General features: G+C 35.6%; 1 protein-coding gene across 2 annotated transcripts; it reads left to right on the top strand.

Annotated features, from left to right (window-relative positions):
* The first annotated feature begins 7 nt into the window (after positions 1-7).
* On the top strand, positions 8-16,832 carry LOC145980650 (uncharacterized). Of its 2 annotated transcripts, none has more exons than XM_083113698.1 (4): positions 8-81; positions 841-1,203; positions 9,063-9,282; positions 12,781-16,832. In XM_083113698.1, the coding sequence occupies exons 2-4, from the start codon at positions 923-925 to the stop codon at positions 13,357-13,359; spliced, it is 1,080 nt and encodes a 359-aa protein (XP_082969824.1). In that variant the 5' UTR covers positions 8-81; positions 841-922; the 3' UTR covers positions 13,360-16,832. The 2 variants fall into 2 exon arrangements, with proteins under 2 accessions (XP_082969824.1, XP_082969825.1); XM_083113699.1 differs by lacking the exon at positions 8-81 and adding an exon at positions 253-302.
* Positions 16,833-22,812: the final 5,980 nt, after the last annotated feature.

Raw genomic sequence — 22,812 nt, 5'->3', positions numbered from 1 at the left:
GTGATGCGTCACTAGTGGCTTATGTACGTAGTTAAAGGATACATGTTTGTGTTTTGCTTATATTTCGACTATCATTGGGAGGTAATTCATTTTATACAATTAATTTTGATATTGATCGTCGCCCATGTGAAAATCGTGTCGCAGAAGTACAAGACATTAACGGGTTGATTTGATTTGCATTATTTGGCATTTGCCTCATCTCAGAAATTGTGTTATGTGATTGTCCAAAAGAGAGTCTAAGGTCTAATCATAGTTAAATACACCTCTAGATTCATGTCAGCCATTAATCGTGCGGATATTCGGTAAGTATAGCATAACGGAGGCATCAGTTTGACATAACGTAATGAGCAAATGCCGGCCTTTGGAATTTTATGGAAGAGAAGCCGAATTTGAAGTGTCGGGTCTCCTGTTCTCTCGCCAACTTAAGACGAAGAAATGAAAACGAAACGTGGCGAGCGCTTTATATATATCACGAACAAATTCTTTTTGTTTTACAGAATTTCTCAATGCATGAACTTAATTGTATTTTAACCATCCAATTAATTAATCAAATGTGATTTGCTGAAATGCGTGCAACAATGATGTAAGGTTACATTGATTGATTTGTTCTATTTTGTGTCTCTTTTCTGCCACTTTTAGCTAGCTTCTATTGTGAAGTGGTTAGTAACCTTGTGTGTTGTACATTTGGATGTAGGTGAAGTTATTGCCATTGTGTTTTAGCAATCATTTATTTCATCTTCATCGTTTCGACACAAGCGTTAAGTACATGCCTGTTCATAGTAATCATGTTTATTTTTCCTCAACCTCTTTCTGATATAAATGTAATTTATTATGTTTCAGGTTGTCATGATTGAAATGATAAAATATGGACGTTACATACAGATAGTGATGGAGTAAATGATGAGTATTGTATTACTTAAAAATGACTTCAAGGAACAAGGCAAAAAGTGAAGAACTGAAAAGCGTGCAAAGTGTTGTGGCATCCATGGTCTCTGGTCCTCCACCAACTGTGCAGGTGGAGAGACATTTCGGCACAACTATTTCAAAAGCTGCTGCTAGTAGAAATGCAGGCACGTTGCCAGCGTTCATCCCACCAGATGAGGCAGAAGCAAGGAGCTCCTTCTCTGAGGGTAGACACAAAGTACAAACATCTACATATCTAAGACACCAATCTAAAATTGTGCCCAATGGAAATGGGAAAAGGTAAATAATTTTTGGTAAAATTGGCCTTGTATTTTCGGTACTACTTTACTATACCGGAGACACCTATCAATGATTTATTTTGAAATTTTGGCATGAGTTTACAATACCGGACCACTCTCCAATTTCTATAAAATGTCGCCTACTTACTCATTTCGGTGTCCTGATGACGTATCTGTAGTTCATATTTGGCGGTCAGTTGTTAAAATTGTACGTTTACGTGTAGAACTTGTAAAATAACCTTGCGATTTACCACGGTGATTGTCCATACACAGCAATTCGGAACCATCTTTCTTTCGCAATTCCTTAATGGTCTCCCTTTATGCACAAAAATCTTGCTGACAGACTAGGAATGCCTACGAGGTTAGGTTAGGCCTGTTAGGTTAGGTTCCATTAGCATAAATACAAAGAAAAATTAATGTTTCAGCTAACAGAACTATACCTTGTCTTGCCTGTTGATTTCTTCATGTTGGGTAAATGGCATCTTCCGTGGAGCTATTGTTCTTATGGTAGGGTTACGTTACATTAAGAAAACATACTTCATTTCGTTGTTTTTTCATTGTTCATACTTGAGCGCCAATTATTACATGCAGATTCGTGATTAGGAGTTCACAAATAGTGAGGAGGTGAAATTTCATAGAAATTGAAGAGTGGTCCGGTATTGTAAACTCGTTCCCCTAAAAAATTTCGGTAACACTTTACTATACCGGAGACAGATTTCTTGAAATTTACAGGAGAAAGTACTTACACAAATCATTTTCTGTAGCGTTGTTGATGTTCGGGAATGTAGTTTTGATCCATTTTAATGCAAATGCATGTGGTTTTCTACGAAAATCTCTCTCCGACGCGCATTTGCTTTCTGCACGAAAGCACAATACGCTCTCGAATTGTCAGTATATGCTAAATTGAACGAAAGGAGTGCTAATGGAACCTAACCTAACAGGCCTAACCTAACCTAGTAGGCATACCTCGTCCCCGTGATGGTTCGTGGGGCTATCGTGAATTTTTGGGCTAATGTCAATGGTTTGTGGGAAATAAGGAACAACAGTAAGTACTCGTTAATGTAAGAAATATACATTATTTTCGTTAGAAATTCGTTATTTCACCTAAAGAAATGTTCCGCAATGCAGAATAGTATGTTAGCAATGTAAAAAATTGCAAAATGAATCATTAATAGGTGTCTCCGGTATAGTAAAGTAGTACCATTTTTTACATTGCTAACGTACTATTCTGCATTGCGGAACATTTCTTTAGGTGAAATAATGAATTTCTAACGAAAATAATGTCTATTTCTTACATTAACGAGTACTTACTGTTGTTCCTTATTTCCCACAAACCATCCACGGGTAGCCCCAAAAACCATTCACGTTAGCCCAAAAATTCACGATAGCCCCACAAACCATCACGGGGACGAGGTATGCCTAATAGGTTAGGTTAGGCCTGTTAGGTTAGGCCTGTTAGGTTAGGTTCCATTAGCACTCCTTTCGTTCAATTTAGCATATACGAACAATAGGTTTTTCTCGATGAAAGAAAATACACAGAATTCTTTTAATTTTAACCTTCCACACCCTGCATTCCACTTCTTTCTTCAAGATTCAGTGTTGAATTACAAATACCACGCCATCTTGTAGCAGCAGCAATAGCACGTATTGTACTCTCGTGCAGAAAGCAAATGGCGGCAGCAGCAATAGCACGTCGGAAATGGATTTTCGTAGAAAACCACATGCATTCACATTAAAGTGGCTCAAAACAACATTCCTGAACATCAACAACGCTACAGAGAATGATTTGCATAATAAGTACTTTGTCCTGTAAATTTGAAGAAATTCGTCTCTTGTATAGTAAAGTGTTAGTGTATTTTCTTTAATTCTTTTTAAATGAATTATTAGCCTACATATCCACATGATGTCTGGCTTCTAAGGTTATCATCAGTGAAACTGAAGATATTCAAATTACATAGCAATTTTGCTACCACTCTCGGCACAGAAATAGTCAAAATTCCAAGTGTGTGTGTGCATATTCTGTACAATCCAGGATACTTGAAGAGTGAGGCAAAAACATTATATTTTCGATGCTTATGGTAATAATATGTTGCTTTTTAGTACTTGCATTAGTAACACAGTACTGGTAACGGTTCTGATTGTTTAATGATTTTTATTGTTCATAAATGACCTTCCAGCAAATGTTGATACCGCCCAAATTACTCTTTTCGCTGATGATACTACGGCTTTGGTAGATTCTGTTAACGATGTAACATTAATTCAAAAAACGGAAGAAGCTCTTACTGAACTACAAAGCTGGTTTTCAGCAAACAAACTTTCTATGAACAACGAAAAAACTAATATAATAAAATTTGGTGTATCTAGAGCCAAAAACTCTTCTATTAAGCAATATAATTTCACAGTAGGGCATGCCGTTATAACAGCCACTAAAAATACAAAATTTCTTGGAATATTTATAGACGAGTGTCTAAACTGGAAAGTTCACATAGATCATTTATGCAAGAGGCTAAACACCGTATGTTACCAATTAAGAACCTTAAAAAATAGTTTCAATACAGTATGTTTGCTAAATATCTATTTCTCAATCTTCGAAAGTATTTTGAGGTACGGTATCCAATTTTGGGGAAACTCGGCTCAATCGCAGAGGATTTTTAAAATTCAAAAAAGAGCATTGCGTATTTTGGCAAATGCACATAAAACTGATACATGTAAACCGCTTTTCAAAAAATTACGTATATTAACACTTCCAAGTCTGTACATACTTGAAACACTTACTTTCATACACGAAACAAAATCGAACTATCCAAGGAACATAGACACTCACGATTACAATACCAGACAAAAAGATAACTTCCACATTCCCAAAGTGCGGCTAACTGCATTCCAAACAGGACCTTTTTACTCAGGCATCCAGTTATACAATATATTACCAGAAAGTTACAAAAATTTTGAGAGAACCACAATCTTTAAAAGTAAAGTGAAAAAATTGTTATTGGAATACACATTATATTCAGTTCAAGAATTTCAAGAATTAACAAACTTTATAAAATAAATTTAGATTGTATACACTATATAACATGTACTTTTACATGTTTACATGTTAATTTGTCATTGTGTGTTTTACTATTATATTATGTTATATTATTATTAAAAAAAAATTGCCAAATTGATGTATAGATATATATATGTGCGATGTCAACATGTCTTTTGTAATGTACATGCACCAATGCCCCCAGGGGTACTATCGGTGTGAAAATTGCTCAATAAACTCAATAAACTCAAACTCAATAAAACTCAATAAACTCAATAAACTCACAAGTTTTATAGTAGTATTAGGAAGTGCTTTAGAATATCAGAAACTATTGTGGATGTAAGTTCAAAGCTTGGAGAAATAAATTAGCACAGTAAAAGCTTCACTTAGTATTAATATTTACGGAGAAATTATAGTTTGAAAAGTAGCTTACACGAGCATCCATGCTTCGTAGCCTTTCTTGATTTCCATCTCAGGCATGGAGTTTTAGCGGATATTCATAAGAAACTTGAATGGGGTTTCATACTTGAGACTAGATATTACGTGAACAGGTGTTGGCATTTAGGGATGCTATTTTAGTACTAAGAGCCCAAAACCTGACTCACTTAACTGATATCCTCTCGAGAAAGTGAACCATTTTGCATGGTTTATGAAGATTTTGTTGTTCATGAATGTTTTAAGTTGTTTTTAGCTCACGGAAATGTGTTACTGTGATGTAAAGTATGTTTGTTACCTTACTGTGAAGTAGAACAGCCAAGGGCTTCGTGCAAGTGAATGTAACACTCAACACGACATTCCACAACAGCAGCTATAATTTTACGTCATTAGGTTTGGGAATGGTAGTTATTTTCGACGTGTTCTTTTCCTATTTTAGTGAGTATACAAACTGTTGTTACTAATAGAAAGTGGCAAAGTACTCCGAAATGGTAGGTATTTACTTACGCAGGCCATACTTTGAGATTAAATATCTCCGTTATTTGTGTTTTCCATGTGCTGGAATTTAAATCCAAATTTGTTATTGTATTTATATATATGGAGAGACTTTGCTACTTGATCCACCATATGAGTGAATATCCAACACAACTGTTGTCCATTATTTTCTTATATTTTGTACTGTTAGTGGACTGAAATTCATAGTTAATGTATTTTGTTATTAATTTTTACACAGTGGCCCCCCCCCCCCCCCCAACCTTGGACTGAAATGAGTTCTAGGGGGAGCAAACATTGACAGCCAAGTGTACCTGCAGGGGGCAATTACCGCCCACAACTTCAAATTTTATGCAAATAAAAATACTTTTTGTAAAATTGTCTTGCTTCGCTCGCAATGCCTGCTTTTCTTAATCTTATCAAATTCAGAACTGTAGCTAGGGGGTGGTGGGATTCGGCCCTGGGCACCGAACGATCTAAATGAAATTAAGTTGTAAGATTGATTTTTGTTTTTAAGTCCACTTTACTCACAGAAAGGGTAATCGGGACTGGACCTAGAGTTTAAACTGGGATCCGAACCACTGTGCCATGTGCCTCCACCAGGTGTCGAACACGGGACCCCTTAAACCACTACACCATCGGGGAGGCACAAAAGTTGTAAAAGAGACAATGTAGTGGCGTCCCTTGAAATTATTTGCACCGTATTAAATCAATATTGATTACAGCCTGCAAAAAATTGGATCCAAAAATTTTCTTGCTCGCTTTCTTTCGCAATTTTATATTGTTCTCTGTAATGCATTGTAAATTTTCAGACAGAGAAATAAGACTTGCCTGAATTCAGTTTGTTTTAAATGCATGAACAATTGTTTTGAGGAAAGGGAGCATTCACATTTGAGAGACAATTTATGTAATTTTTGCTGTTGGTTTATTGTGAGATGGATGAATTAGATGTGTAATGTATTTAAATAATATATGTTGTATATAATATGTATTAAGGAAACTGAATATGTACACAATTTATTATCCATGTTGCTGAAACATATATCGTGCATGAAAGTTGTATATGTTAATGTAAAAAGGAATTATATTTGGAATGCATTTATAAAACATTGTCTGTCTTTCAAAAATAGTTTGTGTGCTTCTTTTCCATTATTAATGTGAAACAGAATGTGTTGAAAAAATAATTCAAATCGTTTGTTCGAACACAAATGCTTTAGCACCAACTGCTACCCCTTTTTGCATAATTTATGAGGGTAATAACATCTTTGATGATACTACCGCTACTACTACTACTAATAATAATGTTGGTCCCAGGTTCGAATCCCAGCTTGGGCATGGATGTTTGCGAGTGTCCATTCATCAATTTCATCATATTATCACTCGTCCCCATCTTCGCAAATTAGCCAAAAGTGGCACAAGAAGAAAAGTATGTTATAATAATAACATAATTATTATTATTAGCATTATTATTATTATTATTGGTAAGCCCCGCGACAGGTTAAGTTTGCAGCAGGTTTTATGTATCAATCCACTCTAGAGCGGCACTCAGCATCCCCGTGCCAGTCTCACCTTAACCGCTGAGCTGTTCATATCACAGACAGTGAGAAAATCCGCAGTATTGCAGCTGAACTATTTTCTGCGCGCACGTTTGGGTCTATATATGCGAAAAGTTGCTGCAAGGTTAACCTGTCGCGGGGCTTATGTTTATCCTGGTACTTGCCCCCTGTCCCAGACAAAAAAAATTGTGGTTGTGCCTCTGCTTTTACACATTCCATTAAAAAAAGACTAAGAGTTTGGGGTAAATTTTACCAATAAAGTATATTGTGTGACTTCTCACAAAGAAAACTATAAATTTTGGAAGCTGTGGATCTATTTATTCTTTAGATTAAATGGCAGAACATAAAAATATAACCAGGTTTCTCTATTTTACACTAAACTTTCTTTTTGATCTAATGCAGTTTTTACTTTTGTTATAACTTTGTTTCTATAATTAACAATAAAAGTATCGAAGTTCTGCCTTTTACAAACTTGAACGATGTCAATATCCAGGATGGTCGAGGGACCCGTTCGACACCCTCCCTACAAATGCCTATGCTTATCAGCAGCTGCCATCTAAAGGTGAAAAAGTGGGGAATAGAATCCCTGAAGATGAATTTCTCAGTATGCCCCACCCCCTGGCTACGTTCCTGCCTGTAATGTTTATATTTGCCACATAATACCAATTCCTTCCTATATTTACAATAATTGTGTGGTCCCCAGATGTACTAACTGTGTAACGACCGCCATGTTAGGCAGATTTCAGTCGTATATTAGCATTTATCTTATTCGTATACTTTCAAGTTAAGAACTTGGATTAAATTATTTATACTTAATTGTTTTTATAATTCAGGTATATATTTACGTTTTATCTTAAGTTATAATATTATTCGCGTATTTTTGCAACATTCACAATTTATAGGCTAATAATTATCCCAAATAATATATGCAACGTTTTCATTGTTTTTCAAGCACAAGTTAAATACATTGCTTTTAATATCGAGTTTTGTTCAACAATGTACAAGATTGAAGTAATTTGTCTTCGTTATAAACTAAATCTTTATTTAATAATTTTTTTTATGTGCAAGGGCAAATATGATTTATTTGATAAAATCAATTTGTTATTTCTATATAGTTTAATATTGTAATATTATAGCAAAGTATTTCTCCCTCGTTTTCAATAAAATATCGTTTTCCTATTGGCTGTTTATGTTAGGAGTGGGGGAACCACGCTTCGTGTTCTTGGCGATGTAAAAACTTCCACGTTGGCATTTTTAATTGTTGCCAACCCTAACTTTAGCTTACTATCGCTAATTAACATTGATGGGTTATATAAATTATCAGTTTTTATTGTGTTATTTTATGTTATGAGTTTGTATTGTAAGTTAGAAGAATCTGTTATGCTGCGCCTCACGCTTGAGGTAAGCAGTTGAGGTCTTGCTATTAACTGTGAAGGCGGTGTGCGTACTTTCGTGTTAAATAAATTGCTTGTCACTGCCTGCGAGCGTGCATGACCCAACAAATTATAACTTTTAACTTGTGCGAATCAGTATGTACGCGCGCGATTCGTGATTAAAGATTTTGGACATTTTAATTATAAAATATTTGGAATTTTATTTACTGTCACGTGTCGCAATTCGGTGGTTTCCTTCCTGAAGGAAGGGTGGATCGTCTTAATCCCGATCCCTGGGTGAGAACTGGTGCTCCCAACTGACCAGCCGGAGCAAGGAGCGGTGTGTTGCCAATTCGGATCTCCATACCCTGGAGTTACGAGTGGTGGCACGTTGCGTTGCAATTTGTGGCACCGCAACGTGGGGCGTAAATCTTTATTTAATCATTTTTTTTATGTGAAAGGGCAAATATGATTTATTTGATAAAATGAATTTGTTATTTCTATATAGTTTAATAAAAATATAACCAGGTTTCTCTATTTTACACTAAACTTTCTTTTTGATCTAATGCAGTTTTTACTTTTGTTATAACTTTGTTTCTATAATTAACAATAAAAGTATCGAAGTTCTGCCTTTTACAAACTTGAACGATGTCAATATCCAGGATGGTCGAGGGACCCGTTCGACACCCTCCCTACAAATGCCTATGCTTATCAGCAGCTGCCATCTAAAGGTGAAAAAGTGGGGAATAGAATCCCTGAAGATGAATTTCTCAGTATGCCCCACCCCCTGGCTACGTTCCTGCCTGTAATGTTTATATTTGCCACATAATACCAATTCCTTCCTATATTTACAATAATTGTGTGGTCCCCAGATGTACTAACTGAATAGATCATGACAGGTCAGGTAATTGTGATTTTTTAAAAAAATTATGTAAGAATGTTGAGTAATTTGTTCACTTAATTTGTCTCGCAGGACTCCCACTGTTTTGGGTCCTTTCTCCAATGCAAAACCCAGTGCACTATCTCAGGAAAACAGTGCTCAAAAGTCAACTAGTGCAAGAAGTAGTATATCACATGTCTTGAGGCCTCAGAATATGCAGCAGAAGGAAATTGATCTTCAAAACTCATTTCTGCAAGCCTTAGATTCTAATTTAGCTTTGGCCGAAAGGAATAAGGCAGTGCCCAACTTTTCTGTAAGTGTGTTGCAATATTTCTATTTCTTCTTCTTCTTTTTTGTTGTTGGCCTGGTGTCTTAACATGATTATTTATGTTTTCAGTTTGAAATAACTTGTAACATACAGAGGAATGGACACATTACCATAACCAATACCAGGATTTTATTTTGAAAATGGCTGAACTGATTATATTCCATCCACCAACGAAACTTATGTGAAGCTTGTGTTTAATTTTTAACTTGCCAAAACATGTTATAGCAACATAATGGATGGTTTTATCTGTTACTGTTTGCCACTTCATGATACCATTGCTGGTATTATTTTTATGTCTTTGTTAAGTTAGAAGTGTTAGGTTTAGTGCTGTTAGAATATCCACATGCATTTTATTTTGCTTCAAGTGTGTTAACTTGTTAACTTAATGGTGAAAGTGTTCTAGGATGTGACAAATTGGACATATGCTGTTAACACACGCACTGAGCTTTCATGAATGTCCTTTTCATCTTTGCACATGAAATGCATTTTCATGTTACTACATTTTTGCTCCATCTTCGCTACTATTCCTATTTTCTGTTTAGGGGAACTATATTTGCTTGAATTCTAGAATGGGATGACTCATAGAGTTTGGCGCTTGATATGAAGGCTGCTCCGAGTTCCCAGACACCTGGAGAACGTGGAAATCTCAGGGAATTAGAAAAATAATAAAATCTCAGGGGAAATCATGTAATTTATCAACGAGTCCCAGTGAAGTAGGGGAGACCGGGGTAATTAGAACAGGAAACAGCCTGCAGAAGTTCCACTGTAAATTACTCAGAAAGTTACTGATGGATTTTTTTAAAAATTTCTACCATTTAAAAGGACATCTTTTGTATATTTTTGAAAAAAATAATGACCATACCTGCATTGCAAATACTCGTCCAAAAAAAAAAAAAAATTGTCGACACCATAAAATTGTTCCAATTACCCCATTTGGGGTTAATGGAACATAAGTTAGAAATTTCAACTGAATAGCTTTAGATTGCTGTTGGGGTAATAAGAACATCATATATAAATGTCCCATTTACCCTGCAAATTTGAACACAATAGCTCTACTTCTTCTGGAGTTATCAATGCTTGTTTAAGTAAAATCCCAAGTTAACGTCTTTTTTCATAAAGTTCAATTTCCCAGCTGTGAAGCAAACATGTGTGAATGAAAATCAGTGTTCTATGATTTATTTGAAAGGTTACAGGCCATTCTACAATGTAGTAAAGAAAAAACTTCTAATAGTTACATGTACAATCTAGTATACCCAAGCGAAATCAAGCAAATTACGCAATGTTCTAATAACCCCTTTGCAGAAATTTTTGGGGTAATAAGAACTTTGCTTATAAAAACCAGGCAAATTGCCCATAGACAACCAAACTCACATGAAAAAATGTGTGCCCTTATGTTTTATTATAGGGGTGAAGAAAATTTTGCAAGGGTTCTTTCATTCACACCAAGCATGCGTCACATCATTTTTTGCAGGTGTATAATAAAAGTCAAATAAAACTTACTTTTGTGTAGTTATTCCAATCACAAATTTTCTGCATGTAGGTTTAGTGTAGGTACATAGGTATGAAATGTTATTACACCAGTCTTTTCGTTTGATTACAAGGCGACGACTCTACCACTGCGCCATTGGGGCAGCCTAAAACTTGTTGACAAACTATACTGAGTATTACCAGTTAGTTGAACTATTTATATGTTGAAATCTACTGCAATAGGAGGCTATTGGAATTTTCCACTTTCTTGTTGCTTTTTTAGCATGTGTTTGGTAAATTGTTATTGGGAACAATATGAGTGTTTACTCTGATAAGCTTGCTTTTCATTTTTCTGCGCACATTTTCTTCATGATCAATTTCGCCACCCATCTGGTGACTTCTTACTTACTGAAAAAAAAAAAAAAACCACCTGAAGCCACCAGACGGGTGGCAAAATCTATCGCGAAGAAAATTTGCATGGAAAAATGAAAAGTATGCTTATCAGAGTAAATTACTTATCTCTGCGTAACCACCAAACAGATATCTTTAGATACAATATGAGTGTTATTATAATCATGCAGTAATGGATGATTTTTTTTATAAAAAAATAGTCTTTGTTAATCATGGCGAGTCTATATCAAAACTACCTCTGATACTTGGTTCCTCCCAATATCAAACAGTCAATTACTGTTGAGTTTCCCTTCTCGTTATTACCTTTACATGCGAAGTAAATATTAAAGTACTTCGTTAAGTCGGATTCTAAGTGTGCATTTAGTTGAATAGTGACCTTCTCCCAGACATGTACACTTCGCAACATCTTATTTGACCGTCCCGAAATAATTCTAAGTCCCGAAATCGTAAACTTAGCAACATTGCACTTCAGTTCCAGGTGAGAGTAGCCAACTATGAGTAGGTCCTTCCACTAGACGAAAAACGCTGCGGTGATAGGTTTTCAATTTAACACTTTCCATGAACTTAGAAACTATAAACCGCTATTATAATACACAATCAAACAGAAATTATAAATTGGAAAAAGAACCTTGAAGGATATTTACGATTCTGCTTGCTCGACTTGAAATTTGTGGGTTTGAAACACTGAATAGAGTATTTCTCCACCTGGAGGAAATTGCCATCAAGTTTGTGCAGAAAGAAGCAAATTTGTGAGGAGTTTATGCGACATTTTATTTACAATACCTTGCATAATATCGAACAGTTCTCAAAAACATATATTTTACACGACTTGTTGAGAAAATGTGCTTGAAACACAGGAAGGTGGGAGTCTTCATAACGTCAACATGTTTTTAAGGGTAAAACGTCATTAAGTTAACATACAGCAGTTGGTTAAGCGCTGCTATCCTTATTTTTCATCAAGCGTGAAAGGTCGTGGGTTCAAATCACACCCTCTCCTCTTTCATTTTTCTTTTTTTTTTTTGTTTGCTGAACAGATACAGTTGATATTAGAATATTTAAAAAATGCAAGGTATTTACTAAACATTTCGCATAAAATCATCATAAATTTGCCTTCTTGCATTCAAATGTAACCGCTATTCTTTCCAGGTGGATGAGAACCTGTTCAATGTTTCACAATGCACATACATTTTCCTATTTTCAAATTCAGAACGAAGATTCTTGAAATATTTTCAACATTCGTATTTCTACTTAACATTTTTTTGTCTACTGATATATTTTATTACTGCTTTAGGGTATCTTTACTTTATGGAATGTGAAAGAATGAAAAAAAAATCACGAGCGTTTTCATTCAGGAAGAAGAAATGTTGCAAAGTTGGCTACTCTTAGTTGGCTCTGAAGCGCTATGCTGCCAAATTTACGAATTCCGGACTTTGAAATTTTTCAGGGCGGTCAAATAAGATGTGTGCGAAGTGTACACTGATTGCCCTAATGATTTGATGTGGAATAGTCAGATAATTTTTTTACGAACTTTTTGTGACACCCTGTCACTAACTTTCAGAGAATTACTAAAAATTTAACATTTTTTGTATTGTTGATCCATTTCAGAGTCGGACCGAGTTGCACGAGAGTTTATGGGAACTAAGTGAGCAGCTCGCGAGGCTAGAGAAGAAGTTTGGGTATCCAAGACTAGAACAAAGGATTGGTTCCGCATCTTCTCAGATCACAAGGCGGGCAAGTTCCGTGACTAGACCCACAAACCCGAGAACAGACTGTTCGAGACAAAGTACTGGATACAATCGTGCCGAGAATTTAATAAAGCTGGGAAGTGGAAGATCCATTGAAAAGTCAAGGTCTTCGGATAACATTGAAGGAGCAGCTGGCTATTGCCCTTCTCTGTATCAGGAAAGTGCGAGTGGAGACGGTTACTGCCCAGCATTGTACCAAGAAGGAGAAGGGAACTCTGAATCTGTGAATACTGAAAGGACAGAAATTCTTAAAAGGCTGGAAGATGAACTAAAGAAGTGGAAAGAAGAGGATTATGTGGATAGGAGTCCAAAGAACGGACAGAAATCTAAAAAGGATCAGAAGAAGAAGTCGCCAAAGAAAGTTGCGAACCCAATGCCTTTTAACGTTGAAAACATTGAGAACAGACAATCACGGAAGTCTTCGCTGTCAGGTGAGTAGGGAGGCACTTCACCTCTGCTAACCCACTGGTGGTGGCTTATGGGGTGAATGTTTTGTACCACAGCAGTGGAACATATCGGCATGTATGATAACATACAATAGTTGAAGGCTGGTACCTAGAAGTAACTGAGCTAAGAGTTGTTTTTTGTTATCAAGAATGAAACATTCCCAAATATGAGGCATTTTGCTTGTAAATGACTGAAAAAGCAGCTTGTATAGATCATCTGTATTTAACAACTGATTTAAGAGAATACTGTTGTTAGTAATGAGAGATGAATTGTAAATACCCTTTATTTTTAATGTGTAGAATATTTCTCCAGATGACCTGTTGTTCAGTCAGGACTCAAACCTGGGTCTCGGTCATTTCATCCCCTTCTAGTTCGCTGAACTTTTTTAACACTCTTTTGCACTCACGTTCCGGTTTCGGTCATTATGACCGAAACATGTGGCTTGACTTTATTGTTCCTAGTGTGGCGTTGATCACGAGTATAACAATGATGCACATAAGGCATGACCGTCACGGCAAGGAGAGTCGAGTACACATAAAGGTGTTTTGGCTGTTCTATTTTTTTACAGGAAAAAAAAGCAGAATTGGCGAAATAAAGTCCAATAACCAGTTTGGTGCAGGAGGAAAAATTGGTGAAACCATCATGACAGGGATTGGTTACAAAGTGCAACACCGAGTCGTCTATACATCATTATTTGGTTTCACATGGTGCATTTCCTGTCTGCACCATTTATGGTACCTTCTGAAGTGGCGTACATGGTATGTGCTAACCAATGAACATTGAAAGCAGGATGCACTTGCACTACACCCAGTGTCAAGAAGTGCAACAAAATTGACTGCTGTCATGCCACTGAAATTTTTTACCAGGGCCTCCCCAATGGTGTAGTGATAATGTTTGCCTTGTAATCAGGGGGACATGTGTTTGATACCTAGTGGAATCACCTATTAGTTTGGATCCCACTTTAAATTGTGGGCCCAGTCCCAGTTAGCCTGTATGAAACCACTCAAATGATGTACTTCCAGATGGCTGGTTTTCATACGAAACCACCAACACGTGGCAGAAATTAACATGCCATTTCTTGAAAACTACAGATTACAATTGAGTTCTGCCTTTTTTGGTTAATTTATAAACATATGAAGATATACTGGAATAACAAAACAATATATCCATAGTTACTGTCATTAGCAAACACAGTTTGAAAATGTTTATTTTTTACATACCAACATTATGGAATATAACTTATAAATACGGTTATTACTCTTCAACCACTGCCTTTAGCAGAGGCATTTGAAACATGTAGGCATATTCCTTTCTTGTCACTATACATAGTACCTAGAGGCTTATAGCACCTATACCTATTGCCCCATAGCAGCTCTAAATTTTGTGATTTGTATATTTTGCGATATTATCTGTTCTCACACTATGTAGAAATCGGAATTGCACAACAATACTTGCCCCCCCCCCCCATCTTACGAGTTTGAGTCCTGGCTTAGCTTGCATTTTTAGTCAGGATTTGCATCAACATCCCCTGCGTGTGCTAATACATAACAGATGTACAGAGTGAGTCTGAAAGAAATAGACAGATCAAACACTTTATAAATCGAAAACGGTTCGTTTTATCAGGAAGCATTTAGTACTATTTTATAAAGAAAGGCTTCCAAGTTTATGATCTCCACTTTTTGTTTGTTTTCGTGACGTCAGCATCACATGAGCATCCTTTACGTCAGTCGAGCAATATGGCTTCTAGCTAGGTAGAAAAGGCTTTCCGTGTGCTTATTTGCAAAAATTATGTTACTGTTGTACAGCATCGTACAGCTGCTGCGAATGTTGACTTGTACATGCTGAGACATGCTTGAGGAGAAATGGACTATCGCATTGATCTGTCATGTTACAAAAGGGTCATGCATAGAACATTTGTAACTTAGCCATGTAAACTTCAGGGCATACTCTTCCAACCCTGTAAGTATTTCAGCCATGTTATTAAAACTCGTGTTTCTGTAGAACTTTGAAACTGTCTATTTCTTTAAGGTTCACCCTGTATATTGTATGAAGCTTATGGAGATTTTGAGTTATAATGTGTCTTAAAGCTATAAAACTGGCACTGAAGATATTTGCCATTTATTATGCTTGAGAGTGTATTATGTAAATGTGACATATGGGACATTGATCTATGCTAAGACCTTCTACTATATAGTACTGTTGAAAGCACTGGGTAATCCTGTCTTATGGTCAGCTTGTGAATTTTCATTGAGAGTCTAATTTTAATGTTTATGCATTGATTTAGAGGATAAGAGCAATACAACTAATTCTGTTCCATTGTTGTGGTATTCTATTAACATTTCTTCTCTGTACTGTAATTAGTAGCAATTGTTCTTGTAGGATAAAAAGAGATGATAATCATTTTCCTTAAATCTTCACAATAAACTAGCAAATGAAAGGCTGAATAGGTGCCATTGAGATCCAATTTACATGATGCATCACAAGTTTAGATGTAGGGATGGGACCGATTAATCGGTACTCTATCGGTATCGGCCGATATAGGCATATCGGTGTATCGGTTTATCGGTAAAATTACCGATTATTTTACCGATCCGATATATCGATTATTATCTGATAATTTAGTGCAAAATTCTGCCATTTTGTTGTAATTTTTATGGATAATATCCATGCCCTACTTTCTAAAAAAGTAAATGTCTAAATATGCAATTTATCTTGCACTGCAGTCACCTTGAAACACACATTTATTAAAGAGGTCATTGAACCTTTCAGGTTCTTCAAGGACCATTTCTAATTTTATATCGGATCGGTAGAATATCGGTTATCGGTATCGGTAAATTTTATATCGGTACTTTATCGGTATCGGCCAAAATTTCATATCGACCCATCCCTATTTAGATGAAATGCACAGTTAATATGGTAAGAAACGCATACACACTGATGCACTGTATGTGGCTATTAACTACAGCACATTCGGTTTAGCCTGAGCTCTGGCATGCGCAAAGCGGGAAATGTGTGTCGTCTGCGGAAGGCGTCACGTGACTCATAGGAGCAGTGTTGCAATTTGCGGAAGTTACAATTCTACTAAACATGAAACTGGCAAAGGCTATATGTTGTTGTGTCATTAAAGAAATTAATTACGAATCTAAAGTAGGATGCTGCCCTTCGTAATCGTGAAATTCGTTAATTGCTCTACGAATAACAAACATGTCAAATTCTGCGTGTTTTCTTAAGCGTTATTAATCCCTTTCCAGTTATTTTGTTGTTGTGAGGCATTTCAAAGTACTTACTGACACACCAGTAACCTCGGAAACACTCTTTTGCACTTGTTTAACATTCAACTCAAGATCACTGTCAGCTTCTTTCTTCATAAACGTATGCACGTTGAGATAATTTCTCTACTCCAATCTTCTGTCCAGTTTTAATTTTCACCTCTGCTTCCGTTGAATAAAAACACCCTAAGCAACACAGCACCTTCCTCATGGTAACATCTTCCTTGTGGTAACACCAGTAAGTCCCGAACACCCCTACTAACATACTCTAAAGTCAGATTATGGATATAAGTAATTGTTAAGGTGGTTTGCAACTCTGACTTCAGTGGAACTCTCGCATCGTCGGGCTGAGCGACATACTTCTGCGCATCTGAATGCCAGAGCTCAAGCTAAACCGAATGGCCTGTACATTGTATTCTTGTTGATAAATTCTAAATTTTCTCAGAAACTAGAGCTTGAATTTGGTGCAATGAATAACATTATTTTTTAGATCTAAACCAGAGCGAGTTCTGTAGCAAAGTGTAGTAATAATAATAATAATAATGCTCTTTTCTTACATTTATTAGTAATGAGGTAGATCCACTGTGTAGTATCTTATACTATAATTGTTTAGATTTCTGTGTAGAATTGTTAGATGTAAACAGTGTATGTGAATTATTATGGATAAAAAGTAGAGTCATGAAGAATCTCCTTTTGAGAGATGAAGCAAATGTTGATAACAATATACACAATGTTGCATCGTGATTCACTTTTTTATATGTGCATATATTGAGGGTGTAACATAGCATGTGTGCCATGCAGTATCAGTAGATTCGCCTTTTTTTTTAGCCTGTTAATTTTTGAATCTTCATATTTTATTATTTTACGAACCACCACAGGATGTGAAGTTCTGTGAAGAAGTTTGAAGTAGTGTTTACTACAACAAGATGGTGTGAGCCCCGGTTGTCTAGTCGGTAGTGTGTCCGATTGTCTTGCGTAAGACCCAGGTTCGATTCCCAGGCTGAGTGATCTAAGGTTGGAATTTTTCCTGCGTTGTCCCCACATAAAGCAACTTGTAGCCTCAACCACCCTAAAATCAGTGGGGCGACCCGGGGGGGGGGGGGGTTAAAGGTGGCCGGAGCATGGTGCTGATCACATCACCTCCAAAATGGCCGAGATCGAGAATGTGTGGAGCCCTACACCACATCCCCTAAATGTGCCTTCTTGACACGGTGCTATATGCATGGGGAACTTTACTGTTATCTATTACAACAAGATGATAATTAGTACTATCAGTAATATTTTTTTGATGCTTGACACGTTCATTGGTCAAAAGAACATGATTTAACTAAAAGAGCAAATAATAAGCATACACGTGATGCCTCTCAGGGTATGGGGTAATATCTCTCTTCGTTGTTCAAACCAAATAAAAATCAAAGTTAAGTTTGCACTAAGAAAAGGGAAGTCTATTTTACTTCTTTGCAAACTAAATACTTATATTTCTAACATATAATCCATGTCACTCAAATAAATTAAACTTCTTATAATTCAACTTGATCACTCTATTTCAAAAACAGAGCCCGAACTTCCAAATCAAGACAAAAGATACTCGTAATTGCTGTGGTAACAGTCCTTACAAGATAAGTATATGCAGGTTAATTACTATCCTGACATTATCAGTGATAGGTAAATTACAGAAATTAAGATTAAAGAACAATAAACATTTGTACAAGAGAAAAGATAATTAATAACAATAAATATTAGTGCAATGAGAAAGGACGTGTCATGCTTACGGCATTAAATTGGTTCAGACCTAAAAATCCTGGATAAATCATGGTAATCAAAAGTTTTTTGTACTACCATGATTTCGGAATGAAAAAAAATCCACTTTTTTCGAAACCTCCTTCTAGATGGGAGAAATTTTCTACAAAAATGTTTTTATAGTTTTTTATTTTATTTCTTAACAATGGTGAATAAACTTTATTCTCTTGAATAGCAAATTATCGATATGTTCAAGTACCACACCATGGTCTGGAAAGTATTTTAAATTTGCCTGGAAGACGTGGAAAATTCAGGGAATTTGTTGTGGCAAATTGAGTGGAAACCCTGAGTTATCAAAAGGAGAACTCAGAAAAATGTATGTCATAAATGTTGCATGAAATATAACATGTGGGAAATTCACCGGGAATGAGTCATGTACTTGAAATGAAATAAACCTAATAGTTCACATAAACAGTTCGAATGTTTGTAACAATATCGAAAGATGCTAAAGAGATATTAGTATAGGTATTTCTATCGTTAGCACTCTTGCCTTCAGTGTGCATGGCCCGATTTAATTCCCAGTGGGAGCCCCAACATTTCAGCATTGTGAGGACAATTGGGATGCTACTTGAAAAGAAGAAGACCGGGCTCCGGTCTCGAAAACCAGAAAACAGGGGTGATCGGACTTGATGCACTGATCACACGTCTCCCAATGAAAATTCCACTCTGCAAGCTCCTGTCCGTAAGAGGGCTGTTGCACCACCGAGTGTAGTTTTTTATTTCTTGTCACTTTACAATTGTAAGTAGAGTTTCAAAGTGATTGTAAGCTAGGAAGAGGATTTTGAAAATCAATCAATAATATATTTTTAGAACTCTTGGCATGTAAGGGAAAATGAAAGTCTTGTACCCCAACTTCACATTTTGACCAAATCCAACCAGCAATTTGGACATATTCAGATGGTGATTTGTACTGATTGTTACACCCTCGACATATGTAGAAGAAAAGGAAATGTTTCCATGCAAAACTGGAAAAATATGAATATTGAAATTATTGTAAGCAAGGAATAATGCAACAGTGATTAGTGGAAGTAGTTTATTAAATTAAACTGCACTTTTAAAACATAATTATTATGTTTATATATATGAAAACTGCATGTTATTTCACAAATATTAAAAAAAGTATTTAGTATGTTGTTTCAAATGTTATGTAAACTTGATTTATGAAGCTACCCAGAATATAAGTATGTTACAGTGAGACAGATGCTTATTTGGAATATAGTAAAGTAATCTTTTGTGGGAACAGTTAATTTGATGTTACTACAAAGTGAGCAAGAGATGCAAAATGTACATTATGCTCCACGACAGGTTAACAATGCAGCTGCTTTTGTGTGTTAACCCGCTCGAGAATGGCACTCAGCATTTCCTGTGCCAGTCTTGTCTCAGCTGCCAAGCTGTTCATATTACACTGAGAAAATTGGCAGTATTGCCAACACCACAACACACAAATCATGCATGTCAATCTTAATGTATTTTTGCTTGTTTCTCCTGAACAATACAATTTTTAAAGACTTTATGTGCATAAATTACATAATAAATGTGTCATTGCTTAACATAAATCGCAATATATCTTCAAAACATGAGGCATGTGCGTCACAGTGCATGTATGTGTCGGGTGCACAAAAAAAAATACAAAAGTAAATTGCAGGTGCCTCTTGAATTTAATCGCGAGTTATTGTTTTTGGTTTACAAAGAAATGAATTTATAAGCATGATTTGTTATTGCTGATGTATGCAATGTAGTGTATTGTCTGCTAATGTTACTCTGTTTGGTTTCAATCTGTGGATCACTTCACTAAAACAGGATTCAAATGTTGGTCTGTTCATTTCTTGGTGATAATCTCCCACCCCTTCCTTTGCACGGAATAGTAAACATGCATCTTCAACAAAGCGTTCATTGCTGCCAATGTATAAAACAATAAGCCTCCACATGCCGGCCTCTGGAGCAGAGTGGTTAGCACAATGCACTATGATGCCAGGGTTCATGGGTTTGAATCCTAGCATGGGTGAGTGTCCATGCATCAATTTTATTATATCATCACTCATCCACATCTTCGCAATTAGCCAAAAGTGGCACAAAAACAAAGTAAAATAAACCAAATGTAAGCCTGGTGGTGGTTTTACACAGTTGTACACACATGTTTGTGTCTCGATAAGTTGCTGCGAACTTAACCTGTCGTGCGGCTTACTTTTGACATAAAAAAATAAGTGACTTGTTAAACAGTTTTGTACCTTATTTACGTATAACAGGAAACACAAAAAATGTATATATATATATATTTTGTTTTCCTGTTGATTTCAAGCTAGGCATTATACATCACCTTTTCTGTACGTAAGGAAAAGAAAATATGCATGTGTTGATATTGTGAATCAAATATTGGAACTAGAAATAACCTAGTGGTACATTAAGAAAACTACTAGTCCTTGAGGGTCTATAAACAGATAATGAATTGCATACTGTTTTCTCAGATAGGACTGGTTTCACAAAGTTTTACCTTAATAATAATGATACATACACATGCATAGTACAATGTTAGAGAGAATTTTGGGGAAAAAAGTAGAAAATACATTAAATTGTTGGTACTGGTGTAAATACATGGTGCATGCACCATTTTAAAAGTGACAATAATAGCATTAACATATTTTATGCAGTATATTTTTCATACAGTTTTTCAAAAAATTACTGGGTGTGACAATACTTTCGAGCTATTGCAAGACTTATTTTCCTGTAGTTTACGGTTATTACAAGCATAAGAAAACAGTTTTTTCTTTGTGACGTTTCAGGAGAACACACGCTCCTTTCATCAGACATTTATTTTCATTTTGACTAAAGATACAGTTATAACAATGGTTAGTAATTTTTAAACAAAAAGAATCTGTTATATAATGGATGTTGTCAATGTTACATTGTTGTAATATAGCAACTTAACTGTGAAAAAAGCAGTCTATTTTTTTAAATTATGAATCCCAAATATCATCAGGTAATTCAAATTCATCATTGTTTTCACAAAGTCTCTTGATGTTTTCTGTTACATTAAATTTTAAAGATGGTGGCTTACTCCATTTGTGAAAAAGAAAACTCCACACTGGATCTATGTTACCATTTTCATTATTTAATTTATTCCAGTGTTCTTCTGCAATGAACGAGGCTTCCCAGACATTCAACTCTGTGTTTCCCGTTAATCTTTTTAAAACCCTTCTCTTTTTAATCAAATGCTTCTCTTCGATGATATGAGTTGACAAACCTGTTCTTGGGTTTAGATTTATAATGTCCAAATCATGTTCGTGCCATCTTATTGCCATTTTCCTTGCTGTTTGTCCCACATAATCTTTTGAACATGAACAACTTATATTATATATTCCTGTGGTTTCCACATCTGGTAGCGAGTTTCTCATTTTGAATTCATTAAATGTACATTCCAAACTTCTTGGTGATTTAAAAACAATTTTGAAATTAAAACTTCTAAAAATTTTTGCAATTTTATGTGAGAATCCCTTGTGGAATGGAATGCACACAAATTTCTTTTCAACAGATTTTTCATCTTTGTCTGTATTTCTCTTCTCCTTTAGTTTTCTTGCAACTTGTTTTTTGATTTGGTTTATTCTGTTAGTGTGAAAGCCATTTTCTTTTGCTATATTAAAGAGCCTTTCTTCTTCATTTTTGATATCCTCATTATTAGAACATAGTCTTTGTGCTCTCAGGAAAAAATTTAAAAATATGTTATCCATTGTTATACGCGAATGTTCTGATTTGGCATGGATGTATTTTTCCCCCGCTAATTTTTTTCTATGGACTGATGTTTGAATTATTGAGTCAGTTGTCTTAATTTGCAGATCAAGGAAAGAAATTACATTGTTATTCATGGGTTCGCAAGTGAATTTTATGCGACGATGTGATTCATTTAACGATTTAAATACGTCCATGATGGTGTTCTCATTTTTAGCAATAATTAGCACATCATCTACATATCTGATGTAGAGTTTGATATCCGCACCTATCACATTAACAATTGGAGATTCTATGTAATGAAGAAAAATGCTGGAGATGATTCCGGATACTGGGTTTCCCATTGATAGACCATTATTTTGCTGATAGATTTTGCCATCAAATATAAAGTAATTGTAATTTGCACATACAGTAAACCATCGAACCATTTCCCATGATTCTACTGGGTTAACCTTCATCTCAATAAGCCATCTGTGTAATGCATCTGTGGCACCTTCTATTGGGACACTAGGATATAAATTTTCTACATCAAAACTTGCAATACGATACTCACTATTCCAAACAATATTTTTTAGTTTCTGTTTCACTTCATATGCATTTTTAACACTGAATGGTGTTTGTTGTTTAATTATACCAAGTCTTTCAACTAAATA

The sequence above is a fragment of the Lepisma saccharinum genome, chromosome 28 (assembly GCF_977018435.1).
Source record: "Lepisma saccharinum chromosome 28, izLepSacc3.1, whole genome shotgun sequence".
Lineage (NCBI taxonomy): Eukaryota > Metazoa > Arthropoda > Insecta > Zygentoma > Lepismatidae > Lepisma > Lepisma saccharinum.
The sequence above is the reverse complement of the archived record's forward strand: the minus strand, read 5'-3'. Positions and strand labels throughout refer to the sequence as shown.